Source organism: Malurus melanocephalus, unplaced genomic scaffold (assembly GCF_030028575.1).
Source record: "Malurus melanocephalus ecotype Western Australia unplaced genomic scaffold, MMel_1.1 scaffold_52, whole genome shotgun sequence".
In the NCBI taxonomy this organism is placed as follows: domain Eukaryota; kingdom Metazoa; phylum Chordata; class Aves; order Passeriformes; family Maluridae; genus Malurus; species Malurus melanocephalus.
The window spans coordinates 1,810,614-1,828,073 of record NW_026623284.1 but is presented as its reverse complement, the minus strand read 5'-3'; the positions used below and the strand labels follow the sequence as shown (position 1 = coordinate 1,828,073).

At 45.2% G+C, this 17,460-nt stretch overlaps 1 protein-coding gene across 2 annotated transcripts in view; it reads right to left on the bottom strand.

The window, feature by feature from the left end:
• Nucleotides 1–79: 79 nt before the first annotated feature.
• Nucleotides 80–17,460, bottom strand: part of ACVR2B (activin A receptor type 2B) — a 96,457-nt gene continuing 79,076 nt past the window's right edge. For both annotated transcript variants that reach the window (XM_057365409.1, XM_057365410.1), the window contains exons 3-11: nt 16,565–16,674; nt 14,833–14,984; nt 13,359–13,502; nt 12,123–12,266; nt 11,174–11,322; nt 7,486–7,600; nt 4,811–4,949; nt 2,349–2,479; nt 80–821 (exon numbers count right to left, since the gene is read on the bottom strand). In XM_057365409.1, the coding sequence (XP_057221392.1) occupies nt 627–821; nt 2,349–2,479; nt 4,811–4,949; nt 7,486–7,600; nt 11,174–11,322; nt 12,123–12,266; nt 13,359–13,502; nt 14,833–14,984; nt 16,565–16,674 (1,279 nt within the window). In that variant the 3' untranslated portion in view covers nt 80–626. The remainder of the gene's footprint in view (nt 822–2,348; nt 2,480–4,810; nt 4,950–7,485; nt 7,601–11,173; nt 11,323–12,122; nt 12,267–13,358; nt 13,503–14,832; nt 14,985–16,564; nt 16,675–17,460) is intronic.

Genomic DNA, 17,460 nt, shown 5'->3' with positions numbered 1-17,460 from the left:
ATCCGTAAAAGACACATCTGCTGTTTTTGTCTGAAAAAAAAATCCGAAAAAAAAAAAAAAAAAAAAAAAAGAAACTGAACCCGAAACCAAAATGGGGAAAAATGCTTTTGAGGAAGGTGTATTCTTTACATAACAGTCTTAAGTTTCCTCCACAGTTTGCAGCATTGCGTTTTTGAAGGTGTAGGTGGTTTTCCTTTATGTCACATAAGCTTATATCACAGATGCTCCACTCAGAAGACAGACTGATAAAGAGAAACCCAAAAAACTGAATAAAATAAAAACAACTGAAGTGAGTTTGTTGAGGTTCTGAGGTACCTGCACCTTTTCTGCATTCATTAGTCGGCACCTGAATGCTTGCTGAAATGTCCATTTTTTTAATACAGTAGAGCAATGTGCTGGTAAAATTGATCCAATCCAAAAAAATAATAATAATAATAATAACAATAATAATAAAAAGTCAAGATAAAATAGCAGCTGCATTCATGGGTTTGTTGAATTTTTGTGGTTTTCTTTTTTTTTGTATGTTTTTTTTTAAACTTTTTCCTTGTTGGTTTTTTTTTTTGTTTGTTTGTTTGTTTTTAAATCCACTGAGTCTGGAAAGACAAAAGTGAACCAGGACCCAGGACTCAGATACTAGACTCTTTGGGTGGCAAGTCCACGTTGGTGACAGATGTCACGATGGAGACGAGGCAGTCCGAGGTAGTGCCGTTGACGGATTTGCGGATCTGCGCGATGCGCTCCTCGACACAGCCCGCCGAGAGCCGCGCCTCCGCGTCGTGGTCCCAGCACTCTTCGATGGTCACGCACAGCTGCGCCAGGCCCTGCGGACAGCAACGGGGAGAAAACACCTTCAGCAACGTCACCTGCTCTGCCTGGTGCCAAAATGATTTGTGCTTTTTTGTTTCCTTCAGATATATATTCATAGCTCTGTAGATTACTGTTGTACAGTTATATAGTTCCTAGTTGACTCCAGTACTTTTCCCTGCACGGGTAGGCAGAAAGACAAAACATTCCAAAGGCTCCTATCCTATCTTACTTTTTCCTGGGAACCACGGACAAGTTACCCTCCCAGAACACTTTCTCATAAACAAAGTACAGCTAGTACCAAAGAGGGGATTACCTCATCACCTGTGTTTCTAATTGGAGATTCTTGTTAATTATGCTAATTTGCTAAACTTATAAAACTGTATTCGGCCTGTATGCAGGGGGCATTTTTCCCTATCTGCCCCTGGAGSCTTCCAATAAAGACCAATTTTGATATTACCTCCTATATTAATATTGYCTTGAAAGTGTGTTGTTTTATTTCTAGATCTTTAAGGTATCATGGGCACCACCTTGGCAGAAGGTGGGGAGGTCCATTCAACACAGCCAATATTCTAAAAAACAACTACCAGTATTTTTTCCACAGTATGCCAATTACCACGAGATAAGCTTTAAAAATTACTTTAAATATGTGTTTTCACGGTTTCTTAAGCTTCTGCTTTCTAAGGCTTGGTCGCATCCAGCCTTCAAAGTGCTTTTTTAATATCAAAATAAATCCCAAGATCCAGCAGTTAGAGCTTTAAAAGACAACAAGTATTATGATTCCCATGATAAAATTGTGAGAGCTGGCASCACTGTATCAGTTACTATGAAACCATTTGCTTTGTTTGCAATCACTTCTCTCCATATCCCCAAAATAATTGAATTCAACAGTGCTTGAAGAACGCTGCTCTTGTTTGAACCCTCATCTGAAGTGGAACACTCATCTTCTTTTACAGTCCACAGCTCTCCCTAACTTCTGGGAAATGAGTTAGTACACCTGAGTCTAGCCAAATCTGTAGCAGTTTGGTCAAAATAGAATCATTTGACTTCTTACTAAAGCCCAGTGAGATGTCATCATCTCTTTATCTTCCCAATCTAAGAAAAAATAGCTCTTTTATTAAAAATGTGAGTCTGAAATGAACTACCTCTGGGAAACCCACGCTGCATTTTGCTTCATTGTCTGCTTGCTTTCATATCTAATTAATTTTTCCTCCACAAACTGCTCCAAGTCTTGCATGCTATCTAGCTTGTGAGGAGTGTCTCCAATGGTATGTTTTCTTTTTCTTAATGAAAGGACTTTATTTTCCATTCTTTCACCATATTAGAGTCCTGCTAAACCACCACACACTCCACGTTCAGCACTAGCTGATTATTCAGCTTGCTCATTCTAAATACAAGAGATAAACAGAAAAGGAGCACAAAGATATTGAGMAGCCCCTCATTCCCCAGTGCTGACTCTCTCTTAACACTGGGAATGCATAACTGCATCCCTCATTCCCTTCACACAGGAAAATATTTTCCACTGTTAACCAGGAGCGACGTACGGGATGTTTTAGCCAGTGATCCTTGAACACGGGGCGCATCTTCTTGTGAACCACCACTTCCTGCAGGTCCTCAAGGGATGGGTGCTGACCTATTTCTTCTTCAAATGGCAGCATATACTCATCCACTGGACCTAAGGTGCACACAGAGAATCAGGTTAGGATAGAAATGGCCTCTGCAGAGCCACAGCCTCCCCATGCATGAGTGAGCTGCAGCTCCAGAGCAACCTCAACCCACTGCAACAAAGGCTGACRTTCACATGTCACTGCAGACAAATGTGATTTTCATTCCTCCTGCACAATGGTCTTTGCTGTCCCTGCTGCTTGTCTGGCCATGCATTTTCCACCTCGCTGAGTTACAAATCCGAACCCTCGGCCAGGCSTCTGGATCCCACCATTTCCTTGAGGAAGTTTGCCAGGTAGTCCATGAATGATTTTAATAGAAAGAGCAAATTAGCTCATCCTCCCCCCATTTTAACATAGCAATTCAAAACACAATAACCTAAAGAAAGGYTCCAGCATGACAATAATTTCATTTTAGCACTGACTAGCAAGGTCAGGCATATACAACACTTATAATTTCTTGCTTTGTGATCTGTCTTGTTTGTGGGTTTGAGTAAGCCCTGACACACTGGAGCCAGATGCACTTGTCCTAAGTACCAGCTCCTAAGTGTAAAATGATTTCTGAATGCTTTAGTTATACCAGTTCTGGCTGTGAAATGCCCAGGGCCATGGGAATGAGACAACTGTTATGAGTATCAGTGCAGATGCTGGATGATAGCAATAATTTCTGCTTATTGAAATATCATTTGGCTTTTGGCAACGCATAGATGCTCTCTCAGAAAGAGCAGCCCAGCTTAACTGATTGGGCTTTTCAGGGCACTCTGCAGCATCACTTAGAGTTTCTCAGTAGCAAAAAGTGACCTGTTTCCAGAGTGAGGATATTTCAAWAGGGTCTTTCCAGACTAAAATAGAGCTGACCACTTCATCTGGTCATGAATTGTAACACYAACAATGTGATTAGGTACTCTAAAGAATGAAATCACTAAACCAGCTTATCAATATTCTTATCTACTCAATGGCAGTCACTAAACCAAACTGAAACACTTGCTCCAATGGATGGCACAGAGTCACTTACAACTTTCCTTTTCCTCCAAGAGGAACYCAGGCTGTGAAAAGCTGCACTGGTGATCTCCAAGCTAAATCTGCTGTTTACACATCACTGCTGAGCTAGAAGAGCAGAAAAAGTTCTCTGTAACTCCCTGTCGTCCCAAAGGAAGCCTTCCCTCTGGTTCAGTGGCACTGTGTGGGGCACCTGCAGTACCTCAGCTGCCTAAACTGGCAGGAGGTCACAACCATGACAGGAAAAACRGAAGTGGATATTTGGGGCACCTCAACAGAGAAGGACAATCCTACATGAGTGATCTGTGTACCAGTGTTTTACTGTGCTGTGCTCCTAACTCCCTGCTCCTCCAGCATTTTACCTGGTTAGACTCTAAATTTTTGAAGAGACTACACACTTATTCAGGCATCCTAACTATAGTCACATTCCTCAGTCCTACTGTAATGCCAACAAAAAGTTTTGAACTCTAGGTGAGGTGCTRCTGTTTTATGAACTTGATATTCAGTTCAGAGTACCCATATCTATACAAGAAGAAAAAATTTGGAGGAAGCAGCCTTTGAGCTACTACAATAACATGACTGCTTCCCTGTCCAGGGGCAAGGTCTTGCACATGGCAAAGGTCACTAAAGGACAGATGTGTTGATTGGACAGAAAAGATACCCCACATTGCAGCACCATTTTAGGATAAAAAGCTGAGAAAGGAGACACCATGAAGTTCATGCTTTGAGATCCTTCATGAAAACGTGAGGTCTTCCAAAGCTGTAAATGAAACAACAAACCTAGGCCACTACTGAGAGAGGGCTTGATCAGCAAAAGTTAAAGATCGATAACTAATGATTTATGATAGCAGGGAAATGGGCTTGCTGACCCAGAAAGACCCTTCCAGCCCATGTTTCTGCTATTTCACTAAGGTGCTTTCCATTCAAGCTACCCCACTGCCCTGCGTAAGTGAGGTGACAGCCAAGCTGGCTGTGTGGCTCTCTCTGGGGCACAGTCTGCCCTGGTAAMAGGAAAGAAGGCAGGTGCCAGCACAGAGCAGGCTGAGGACTAAAGGAAACCCATCTTGGAGGGACAGGCTGCTCCTTCTCCCTCTGAGTTCTCAGCAATTTGCAAAGTAACCAACACAGTAAAAAGCACTTTGAGACTTGAGCACTCATCAAAGATTATTATCAGCAGAGAGTAACAGCTTATGTTAAAAAACAAATGAAAAACAGGTCACCTGCTTTTAATAAAAATATGCCAATTTTTTTTTTTTTTTAAACAGAGACAAATCCATTCTCTGGACCACTAAACCATACTGAAACAGAGCCCTTGCCAGGGAAGAGAGGATCTTTATTCTTACCATCAACTGCTCTACATCTGGAGACTAGCTCCCACAACACCAGTCCCATTGCATACATGTCTATCCTCAGGAAGGCGTCTCGTTGGAAGTTGATTGCTCCCTCTAGCACTTCGGGAGCCATGTACCTCCTTGTTCCCACCTACAGAGAGAAAACACGGCTCAAGTTACATTGCATTTGGGCCCCTCAGCCTCTGCTGGCTGGAGGTGAATGACAGCTGGTTACATTGGCCTGGAGGCCACTGCTGCTAAGGTGCACCTCGCTCRAAAAACAAGCAAAGGGGAGCTGCTCTTTCTGACACTGACTCTCATTAAGATCACTCGAGTCCAGGGAAGCCACCTGAAGGAGAAAGCCAAAGTGCAAGGCTACGTGTGTGATACTCATTCAGTGCACACTGCAGGTCTGCATCCCACTGCATGTTGCTCCAGCAGAGCACTCTGCATGAGAAAATGCTGGCTTTGGAGACACACAGAACACTCAGAGGTCCAGTCAGACCTCATTATACTAACTGTTGAAAGTTCAGTTCTCTCTCAGTCCCCACCTCCCCCCAAAAAAAACCACAAACAAATTAAAAAAAAAGACAAACAAACAAAAAAAAACCCACAAAAAAAACTCCAAACAAAAAAAAATACAACAAAAAACAGGGAAGATAAATAATTAAATATCCTGAAATGGTAGAAAAAGGTGTTGGTTTCATAGCCCTGGATAAAGCAAGTCTCCTTCATCCACAGGAGTAGTAAAACATGAACCCTGGCTTGCCATGGTTTGGAAAAGACTTCCTTTTATTYTGAGGGGATTCAATGCTCATTATAGTGTCTCCATTGTTGTGTTTACTACAGCTCATAGTGTAGGAGAACAGAGGAGACAGCAAGGGAAAAAGCACCTTTTTAACATGGGAATTGAAACACCTTTAATAATTTCCTTTAAGGAAATTCTCATCTGTTCATGCTGTTACCTGATGCAGTGGAGGCAGAGTGAAGTCAGGATGTGGAAAGAGGTGCAACGTACTGGGGAAGTCAAATAAAAGGTGACCAAAATGAGGAAAGTTGGGGAAGGCTAACACAAAATGTTCATTCCTTCTGGGATAAAGATAAAAAAGGAAGACTGCATTGGAAACAGGAATTCAGAAAACCCCGGAGGCACAAGGAGGGGATGACAGACTTGCTGTGCCCTGGCATGAGAGCAGAATGAGGGGCTGCTTGCTGCAACACGAAGGCAGAAAATAAGGAGCCTGTAAAATTGTAGTGTGTTGTTTACACAGTGCACGGCCAGCTGTGCCAAGGGTCACCCAAGCAGCCAGCCTGGCTGAATTCTTAAAATTAAATCAATCATTTTAGGATTATTAATATTTGTATTGTGGTATTCATATTAATATTTAGGAGTTTTAATAGTTGTGTTATGGCCAAGATAAGTGGTCTGTGCAATGGATGGGGACTGGCCAAGAGCTGACCTTCTCAAACTGGCAACCTGTCACAGGTGGGGTCCTCCAGGGATCAATGTTGGGCCTAACACTGTTTAAAATCTTCCTAAATGGTGTGGATGATSGGATCATGTGTATCCAGGTGAAGTTTGCTGACGATACTGAACTGAGCRGGGAAATGAACATTTTGGAAGGTGCAGCCACCCTTCAGGAAGAGTGGATAGGTGGAAAGAGGAGGCTGACAAGAGCTGTAAGAAGTTCCACAAGGACAAGTGTAAGGTATTGCACCTGGGAAAACACAGYCCAGAAGTGCAGCACAGGCTGGGATCCACCTGGCTGGGAAGCAGCTCTGTGGGAAGGGCCCTGGGGGGCTACAAGCTCTGCTGCACAGAGCCAGTGAGACACTGGGCTACACCAACAGCAGCACCACCAGCTGGGACAGAGGCCATTATCCTGCTCTACTTGAGCTTGTCAGGCCATGTCRTGATTATTGTGGGCAGTTTTGGCCCCTGCTATCCAAAAAGATTGTGGACAGGCAGGAGAGAATCCAAAGCAGAGCCAYAGAGATGATGAAAGGGCTGGGAAGGTGCTGGATGAGGAAAGGCTGAGAGAACTGGGTTTGTTCAGCCTTGAAAAAGAAGTCTGAGGGGAGACCTTATCACAGTGTTCCAGTACTAAAAAGGGGACTACAAAGAGCATTACAAGGAGTCACACAGAGAAGATAAGGGATGATGGGTACAGGTTACTCACAGGAGATTCTGTTTGGACACAAGAGGGAAGTTTTTCACAACGAGAATCCTCAGCCATTGGAACAGTCTCCCCAGGAAAGTGGCAGATACTCCAAAACTGAACACTTCTAAGTTTCAGCTGGACAGGGTGCTGGGCCATTTTTGCCTTGCTTTGGTCAAGAAAGGTTGGACCAGATRATCYTTGAGGTCCCTTCCAACATGGTTTTCTGTGATTCTGTGATTCCATGGGTATTTATTACCAAAACAATAGAGTCAACGAGCCCTGTGTCTGAAGGAGGAAACCCCCTGCCTCAGGTTTGGGGGGACCTCACCTGCACTGCAGTCAGAAGGGTTTGAGCATCCATCCACTCACCCAGACTAAAGCAGCTCCCAGAATTTATCTGAGCACAAGTTTTTATGGAAAAAATACATACCTCAAAGAGAATTAAATGCATCTACACAAACTAGCCCCCACTCAGAAGGAGCTATGGCAAGGCCAACTTTTAAAAAAGTTAAAGGTAATGATTACCTGTCCATGAGTGTCCCCTGGAGGTTTTCCAGGTTCAAACCGAACAGCCAGTCCAAAATCTGCAAGCACAGCCGTCAAGTCGTTCTTCAGCAAGACATTTTTACTCTTGAAGTCCCTATGGACAAGCCAAGAGGTAAGTTGGGGAATATCATGGCAAGAGTCTAAATCTCATTGCAGCACAGCACACTGTATGTCCCCAGGCTTAGCAGCTCCCAATAAATCAGCTCCTTTCTTTCTTTCTTTCTTCCCTGGCTTCCCAGCAGGGCCAGTGCTGACTAACTTGGCTGTTCCCTGCTGCCCTTKTCCCTAAAACACAATCAAGTAGCCCTGAGCTGACCAGCACAGAGTCAGCCAAATTCTATGGTGAATAGATCTCGAAATGAAATCTGATCTGAAGGAGCTATTTTAATTAGAGCAAGCTGTATATAAGCCACCATTTATTGCTCGAAGCACCACTCTGGACCCCCACCTCTGGGTCCTTCTCATTCCCAACAATAAAACCAAGGCAGGTTAAGGCAGTACATTGCTCTTTATCTTCGTAAGGATGTTTGCTCCTATCTACAAAATTAGATCTTTCTGGAAATCAGCAGATGCTARCGAGACTCTCTCCACCCTGGCTACATGCTTCAACAGACTTTTGCCATAGTCATCTATTAGCCTTCTGTTGTAATTGCTGGATTGATCTTCCCTGAGGAATTTGGAGGGTTGAAAAGCAAGCAGGGAAGGGGGTGAGGCCACGCTCAGACACGCTGTCAGGATCAGAGCAGGCAGCTCACAGGCAGGTGTAAGAATTTACAGCAGAGATGGTGGGTCTGTGCTTGAAGGGGACATTTGTGTCAGTCCAGTGCTGCAGCAGGATCATTTCAGGGCAGCTCAGGTAAATCTGCAGGGASTGGAAAGGGTGGGGGTTGGAGGAAGATCATACTGAGAGGCCTAACCAGTTGAGCCCTGCTCCCTGGGCTTCCTGCATTTTCATCTGAAAAGGAATGTTTGGCAATCTAATTAAATTACAGACCTTAGACAGCAGATGGCAATTGTCCTGTATGCTCAGCATTATAATTTCCCTATCATCAATTCACTCGGTGACCCTGCTGATTGCAGGACACTGCAGGCCTGCACAAAATAATTAATGAGGGCAGATACGATTGTTCTGCACTAGAGAGACCTGTCAAAATTCTTTGTGAAGAGAGAAACTGCTGGACCATAGAGAAGGGGCTGCTCTCTGCAGCCTCGGATGCCAGAGCATCAGCTCAAAGCAAAAATCACCCTATGCCACCCAGCCCCTGATTCTGAGCTTAAAATATCAGAAGAGAGGATTTATCCTTTCTAAGCTAAACACAGCATGATGGGCATTTCTGGCTGGGGGATTAAGATGGGGGAAGTGGGTGTGAAGTTGGAGGGCACCACATAGCCAGTGAACCCCAGCAGAAACCAGCATCCATCACCTCTAGGGACTCAGCACAGTTTTGCAGAGCCTCCCAAAYACTGGTACCCCTCCAGAAAAACTGCATTTACCACTACCTGTCATCTTAGAAAGTGCCTGCCTCCATGCTACAGCAGTTTCCTGGACACAGGCTTAGGAAACAGCCATCATCTAATGACATGGATAAACGCCTTTGCTCGCTCAGCATTAGGGGATTATGCCCTCAGGATGGCACAGATTGTGCACGAGATTTTTGCAAAGCAGTGGCTCAGTGAGCACCACACAGAAATTATCAGACAATCTGCCTGAATGATGTGGTTCCAAGGTGAAACAAGATGTAAACCAGCATTACTGAACAGGCACATGCTGCTCTTGCTCACCTGCAGTGCCTTTCAGGCATGCAACAGTTAATTCAAACATCTTGGTAGAGGATGCAGGGATTTCCCTTTGCAATTCCATTTTCCCCCCTATCTCCATATATTCCCCCATTTTGCCATGCTTTCTTTCCTTTCTTCCTTCCTTCCTTCCATAAACCACCTTGAACTGGCAAGTCTGAGCTGCAGTGAAAATGTATCCGGGCCAGGGAGAAGGACCTAATTAATCCAAGCCACACAAAGTAGAATTCCCATAACATCACATGCATTAGACCATCTTAAAATGGTGGCAGATAAACAGAAGTAGCATGAAAACAAGAAAACTATTTTTTTTTCATATAGCACTTCAAACTAGGGARTACAGAGCAAGCAGACTATGAGTAACGGGTGAGTTAATTCGATTGAGACACCAGAGATTTTATTTTCAGCTTCCACGTGGGGGCACTTTTGCACCAACAAGTGATTCCATAACCTTAATCCTCCTTGTAGTGCCGGGGGCCCAGAGGAGTTGGCTGAACCCCTGCCCAGCAGTGACTGGGAAATTCCACCTGGCAACCCCAGCATCTCCATCCTGTGCACTSTGGGAAGCCATTCAAAAACACCCCTCAACGCCCCCCTCCTCAGATTTAAAATGCATTTAGTGTTTTCTTTTAGAAATAAAATTAAAAGGAATGGGGTAATCCGAGGGAAATCCCTTGTGTCCTGAAATCCCTCCTCCACTAGGTATGTGCTAAATTCACACAAATGCTGCATTCTCCAGCTTTTGTCACTTGCTAAATGGACAGGGACACTAATGAGCACGATCTGTTGCTTTCAAGCCTTTCTATAGCCTTCCTCTGTTCCCCACCCTCAGGAATTTTCATCTATAAACCACTGCCTTTATTCCACGGGGACAAATGTCAGGGACACAGGGGTCAGCTCCAGGAGCAGCACAAAGGCAGCTGCAGGTTCTTTCAACAGTTCCCAGCTCTCCAGAACTTTAAGGTTTGGGGAGGTGGGGTGTTTTGGGGGCAGGGACACCCTTGCAAAARCAGGGATTATTTTGCCATACAGGCCCGCTAGGTCGGGTACAAATTGCTGCAGCTGGACGTGGGGTTTAAGTCTCTCCTCGATGAAATGCGGTGGGTGGTGGGGGAGTATGGCCACAGATTACAGCCTGTAAATCCCTTCTGGAAATCTCCCCCATCCTGTCCTGCCACCAGCAAACCACTCAGCAGAGATGCTTTAGTCCAGGACCAGTAGTGTGGGACTTCAGAGAGGAGCTAAAGCACCAAGGGTTTAACCCACTGCTTTCTGCTTTCCTGCTGTCCCCACTGTGCTGCCACCCTGTGTGCCAGGAGCTCTCAGTGGCAGGGTGRCACCTGCTCCAGGGTCTCTCATAAGAACCCTGGCACAATTTGGGCCTAATAAAGCTGCAGAGAAAAATAGCAGCCATTTTCTGTGTTTCCAGTTTCTCCATTTTTTACCTAATGATCAAAAACTTTGTGGGAAGACAAGCAGTGRAGTTCTCAGTCTAAAACAGGGAAAAATAGGGTCCAGCTCCTGGCGCAGCCATAGAAGTACACGGATTGTAATGTGATGATATTGTCAAGCAAAGTGCTTTCGAAGAGCAGTTCTGCAGCAGCCAGTACTCCCTTCCCACCACAGGAGAAGAGTTGATAGATGAGGCAAGCACCTACCCTTCAGATATTCCCCATCAACCATTACCAACCATGCCATTTCACAGGCAAGATGCTAAACTTGCCATTCACCCTTTTCTACATAGTAGAAAAAAATTCTTGTTTTAGCACAGGATTTACTGGGTAAAAAGCCTTTTACTTCCTAAAAGCACAACCTCCTACTCCACTCAACAGCACCATTTCAAAGATGGTGTCAATGAAAGAGGCTTTACCTGTGTGCTATGGCAGGTTTGTGTCCTTCACCTTTGCACCAGGGGACATCTTCATGAAGGTAGGACAAGCCACGGGCCATTGTTTCTGCGACATGGCAAAGCTCATTCCAGCTGATAATGTTGCCCTTCAGGTAATCTGTCAGAGAACCCTGCAGAATGGGACATTGTCAGTTCTTACTCACAGACCCCTCTACATGACAGATGTGCCAAGTCATCAGTTTAGAGAATGGTTTAGAGAGTGCTTGAGAAATCAGAGCCTTGATTTAACAGGGGGGAGAAAAAAATCACTAGTGAAAGTAAAAAGAAGAAACAAAAAGCAGAGGCATTCATGAGTTTTCAGCCCTTGACAGCACAGACCTTCTGATGTCTACTTATCTGCCAGGGAGGGGATGGGATGTAAGGCAGGGAAAAAATCATCTTTAACAAGAACAATTCAAGATGATGCATGGTATCAGCTGGCTGTGGCAATGATTGACTCAGAAGACCTTGGATTTACCAGGGGGATAACACTGCTGGCTCAACCCCAGATCTGCACTTTTGTTTGAGGTGTTAATCATGCTTTATAACTAGAGCAAACCCAGAAACGGGAGATGGGCTCCAAGCCTTAAAAGCAAACATGGAGCCCATCTGCAAGGGGCAAGTTGGGTCTGTGAAACCTGTCTGCCATGACGCTCATCTACACACATCAGGAGATGGTGACCACCATGGATGTGAGCTGTAGCTTTTTCTGCCCCTCTCTCTTCCCAGGTCCTGCCTTTATTAATCCTTTGTTTGTGCAGGAAAGCCTTGAACRTTAAAGGAAAGGCCTTTGAAGCAGGGTAGCACTGTGCTACCACAGAGTCATGGCCCACCAGGAACAGACAGGATAGATTACAGGGATTACAATCCTGCTGTACCACAACCAGCTGCCTCTCTGCCTTCCCAAAATGTGCTTGCAGTGATACATTACCTTGTCGTGGAAAGCTGTGATCAGCCAGAGCTCTGTCTCCAGGTTTGTCCCCCTTTTCTCTGCTGCGATAAATTGCAAAAGGTTTTCATGCTTCATGCCAGGAGTGTTGAAAATCTCCCTCTCACTCTGCCAAGATTGCTTATCCTGAAGCAGAGAGAAATGCACCATCAAAGACCACGCTTCCCTTTAAAGCAAACAGCTCCTTCAGTTCAGTCAGAGCTGCTCACACCATTCTAAAAAACATGCTCCAGTGTTAGGATGTGATGTATCCCTTCAAAATGGGGCTGTTTCCCTAAAGAAGAAACACTGGAAGTCTCTGTCCTCAGTCTCCCCTCTCCAAAATTATCCTCAGCTATTCCTAAAGGACGTGTGTGGGGAGCGCAGAGGAAGCCAAACTCAGCCTTGCTGAGAAATAAGATTTGTCAAGATTTCCTAAGGATAGCTGCAAGAATAAAGCCTGTGCATACGGCACCCAGATCAGCCTTGTGGCTGTAATTGTTGCAATTGCAAAATCTAATCCAGGCTTTATTGAATATTTACTAGTAGGTCACAGCTGGCTTGGACAGAAGATGTGCAGATCTCCTTTAGCAACACTATGACAACAAATACRAAGTGAAAACGTAATGAAGGAGATAGCAGAGGAGCATAAAGGTATTTTAGTTCATTCTGCTTTCACTTGACTTCTGATTGCTTTACTCTTCTCATCTGCAATTCCTAGAGAATCAAGTCAGGAGTGTTCAAAGGTTTCCTAGAGCAGAAGACAGGAGCTGACAGAAAGGCTGCAGTGCAATTTGCTTCCACAGCGCCGGGGCTGTGCCTTTGGAGGCTGTAAACTGCTCACTAGGTTTGGATCCAGATTTACAATCCACCCAGGCAGGACACARAGCCGGGGCTCTGGCCCTTTGTGTGCGCTCTGGGCACCACAGCTGYGCCCTGCCTTGCTGGATTTAAACAACACAGGCATTTGCAGGAGAGTTAAAATACCCTGTAGATTTCAGAATGTGCTTGTTTTTGCCCTTCTTGCAACAAGTGCTGCTACAGGAAGCATTTGGTAATGAGATAACGCAGCGAGAAGTGTAGGAAGGAAGGGTCCTTGAACTTTTTCCCCCAGCAGAAGAGCCCAAATGCATCTTTGTTATGGTYTTAAAAACCATAATCTCCATAAGCACTTAGAGCATCTCAGCGCTGATGAGGAAGCCTCTGGCAAGTAAGAACTTAATGCAGTGTCCCTCTCACCTGAATAGGGAAGATTTTCACTGCTACGTAGTCGTTCATCAGCTGGGCCTTCCACACACAGCCAAAGCGTCCCCTCGCCTTGATCTCCAAAAGCTGCAGTGGCTTTAGGCCAACCAGGGGAGAAGGGGGTGGTGGGCCAGGGTCCTGCACAAGAGAAAAACACCATCACCAGCTGAAGCTGGACTGTAAAATAAAGGGAGGGGAAGAATGGAGAGACTGCACGTGTGGAAAGAAATGTAAAGAAGTGACATTTTATTTAATAGAAATTATTTAGATACACTGTTTGCAGTAYGAATAGACCGAAATTCCCTATCTTGCTTGCTCTGTAGGGTATTGGCATAGAACACATATAACAATCTACACCTCCAAGTGTCACTTTGTCACACTGCTGCCTGCCATGCTCTGGGCAAAACCTGAATTCTCCTATGTTTTCAAAGCAAAAGTTATTTTGGGCTTTAAAGCACCGATGTTCTCAAGGCTACCTCCTGCCAAAAGTGGGAACCTTTTGATCCTTGTGACCTGACAGCCAACTACACCTAAATCCTCCCTCTGGTCTGCGTTGCATTAGCATGTTCCACATCACCCCAGCAATGGGCAGTGAACAGGTCTGTCAGTGTCATACAGATCACATCTGTTTAAATTCTGCATTCCTCCAGGAGAACAACTTCATGCAGGATATGGGGATTGGAGCTCTGTCCTACCTGCTTTCAGATAGGAAAGGTTCACAATATCACTAAATGGTTTGGGTTGGAAGGGAACCCTAAAGATCATCCAGTTCCAACCCCTACCACAGGCAGGGACATCTTCCATTAGATCAGGTTGCTCAGAGCCCCATCCAGCCTGGACTGGAACACCTCCAGGGAGGGGCAGTCACAGTTTTCCCTGGGCAAGCTATTCCAGTGCCTCACCACCCTCACAGGGAAGAATTTTTTCCTAGTATCTAAACTAAACTTGTTATCTTTCAATTCTAACCCCCTCCCACTTGTTCTGTCACCACATGCTCCTGTAAAAAGTCCATCTCCATCTTTCTTGTGGGCTGCATTCAGGCATGGAAGGTTGCAATGAAGTCACCCCAAAGCCTCCTGTATCCATTCTCTGAGGGTTCATAAAAACTGAACTTCATCAGGGAAAACATTTTCCCCCCTCCCATAAAGCTAGTAGGAACTTCATCATCTCTCACAATCTCTGATGCTCTAAAAAGTTGTCTGAAATCAGGTTTAGAGTTTGGGAAGAAGGGCAGACACAAGGCCAGGCTGTCTAATCCCCTCCYTCAGGCATCTCGGACATGGTGGCAACCTCACCTAAACCCATCAGTCTGACACTTCCACAGAAGCCAGCTGTACCACCAACTTCAAAAAACAGAAAAGAAAATTTAGGCCACCTGAGAAGAGTGAAGCAAAGTAGATGTGAACAGATACCGGAGCAACCTCTGKGCCTTTTGTAAAACCCAAAGAAAGGGGAGAAGCTGCCTCACCTCAATGATGTCCACGTGGCCGTAGGGAGGCTTCCGGTGCCGGTACATCCAGAAGGCCAGGAGGATGGCCATGGACAGCACTGCGATGGGCAGCAGGGAATACACCAGGATGTTGAGCAGGGAGGGYGTGGGCGGCGGCGGCTCGTATATGACTGTGAGGAAAGAGCAGGGTAAACGAGGGAAAAGGACACCTTCAGGTCCTGCACATCCAGAGGCCAGCAAACCCCATCCTTCCCTCCACTGCAAAGCTGACAATGCTGGCTGACGTGTCCCGTCTCACCCAACACTATTCATGAGGCTCCATGGTTCTCTCTTCTCCACAGAAGTAATGGAGAGTWAGTAATGGAGTTACTAATGGAGTTACAATGGCCCAAACTGCACTTTGCAAGCTGAGCCTCCATMTGACCTTTATTTAAGATAGATGTTTCTTGCTGGGATACATAAAAGCAGAACATTTCCTCCTCTTAACCCTTCCAAATGTATTAAGAGAGCACAAAATCCCTTGCAGCGTTGCTTTACCTTTCACAGTGATTGACAAGTTGTCAGTTTTTAGTAAAATGSTGCCGGAGCCACAATCAAATGCACTATTCCCACAGTAGTTCTTGTTCCAAATTACATCAGTGCAGTTGAGACACAAACAATGGGAATACTAAATGGAGCCATGTTGCTATGTTGGAGACAGGGAAGGAAAAAATAGCAAGACTTGCCAAATTAAACAAAAAAACTGTGAGAGAGAGAATATTTGCTACTAGGTTGCTACGGGTACGTTAATAACAGGAGATAATATAACCCATGTAAACAATTAAAAACCTATCAGGAAAGCCCAGGAAAATCTGATAAAGGTCTATTGGAACATCTCAGTAAATGCAGGTAGTTCAAACCAACCTAAGGAAAAAATTCACCTGCTTTAATAGTTTTTATTGAATGATACTTTTGAAAGTATACAGCTAAAAGAATCCTCATTTTTCTATCAGGCTCTGAAGAAGGTCCTGCTACTGCTTTTCTTCTTTGATGCATATCCACAGACTCTGAAAGCTGCCATGCACGCTTTCCCTTTCAATCCCCAGACAAACAAAACAGAGTCAAATGCAAAAATCCCAGATGCTCGAGGTATCTGGAGACTTGTGACCTATGAAATTAATGAGGAAGGTGTTTTTAAAAACCTTTCAAAAGTCTGAGGCTCAATCCATGCTGTCTAAATCACTCTGCCCTCTTTCCCTTGTGTGGGATTTTGTTTTGCAATATCCCACRGTGAACTCTCCATCATAAAGAAAATCTAATCCTTGCTGGTGGTCTCCAGTGGTACAACATGCTTTAGCCACAGAGTGAAACAACCTTAAAAACTATTCTTAAAGAACAGTACCAAAAGGATTTCTGACTTTGTAACCAAAACATCCAACAATTCAATGTTGTCATGAGGCTGAATCAGAGGAGGTTTAAGACAAATATTAGGAAATGTTCTTCACCCAAAGGGTGGTTGGGCCCTGGAACAGGGTAGTGGTCACAGCAGCAAGCCTGACAGAACTCGAGGAGCAAAGACAAGAGAACTCAAGGACAACACTCCCAAGCACAGGGTGTGAATCTTGGTGTTTTCCTGTGCAGAGCCAGGAGCTGGACTCCACGATCCTTGTGAGGCCTTTTCAACCCAGGACATTCTATGAATTCTATGAAAGTCATTGGAAACTGGATCTGGAGGAACAGACACCAACTCCCCACCCTCCCAGTCACTCACCTTCTGGGCCGGTGACTTCAGGCAAATGGGTAAATTTCTCRTTGCAATAGTTGCCCTCGCAGCAGCAGAAAAACACCTGTGGGTTTTCTTCTGTGGCTACACACTCCTGCCTGCAGCAGGGAGAGACAGACACGGAATGAAGGGGAGAGAAAAACATCGTCAGCCAACTCCTGCTCCACTCCTGGGAGCTAACCTGTCCCAAGTTTTCTCCACACACCTTCTCCTGCAGCTGTGCTGCACAGTTCAGCAGTCTCCACTCACAGAAAACAACTTGGCACTCAAATACCCCAGTGGATAGCCCAGACCCTTGAAAAGACTGTAAAGGAAACAAATGCTTCCATATGTACTGAGGGCATTAGATGGTGAGTAATAAATAACAGCCGCCGCTGCTAACGGAATGAGAAGGAGAAAAACRACAGCGAGACGCCTCAGTCCCTGAGCAGCGACTTTCCCACAGCCCATATGAACACTGCCAGGGCTGAGGAGTRTTTGATAATGCAATTAAAGATTGTGCCATAAAGCACACATGACGAGGGCTGAGCTAAGGCTGCTCCCACAGCCTGGAGCATCACCAGCTCTGCACACATGAAGGGCACCAGACAGCAGCAGCAACAGCCCTGCTACAGCAGGAGAAGGCTGCAGGTCCGAGGGCAGGTAGTGATAGTTCAGGGAAATGGTTTATGCTGAAAGAGGGCAGGTTTAGATTCGATATTCTTTATTGTGAGGTGTCAAGGCTCTGGAACAGGTTGTCTGGAGAAGCTGTGGATGCCCCATCCCTGGAAGTGCTTCAAGCTTAGGTTGAATGGGACTTGTATCATCCTTGGTCCTGTGAAAGTTGTCCCTTCCCATGGCAGTGGGTTGGAACTCGATGATCTTTGAAAGTCCCTTCCAACCCT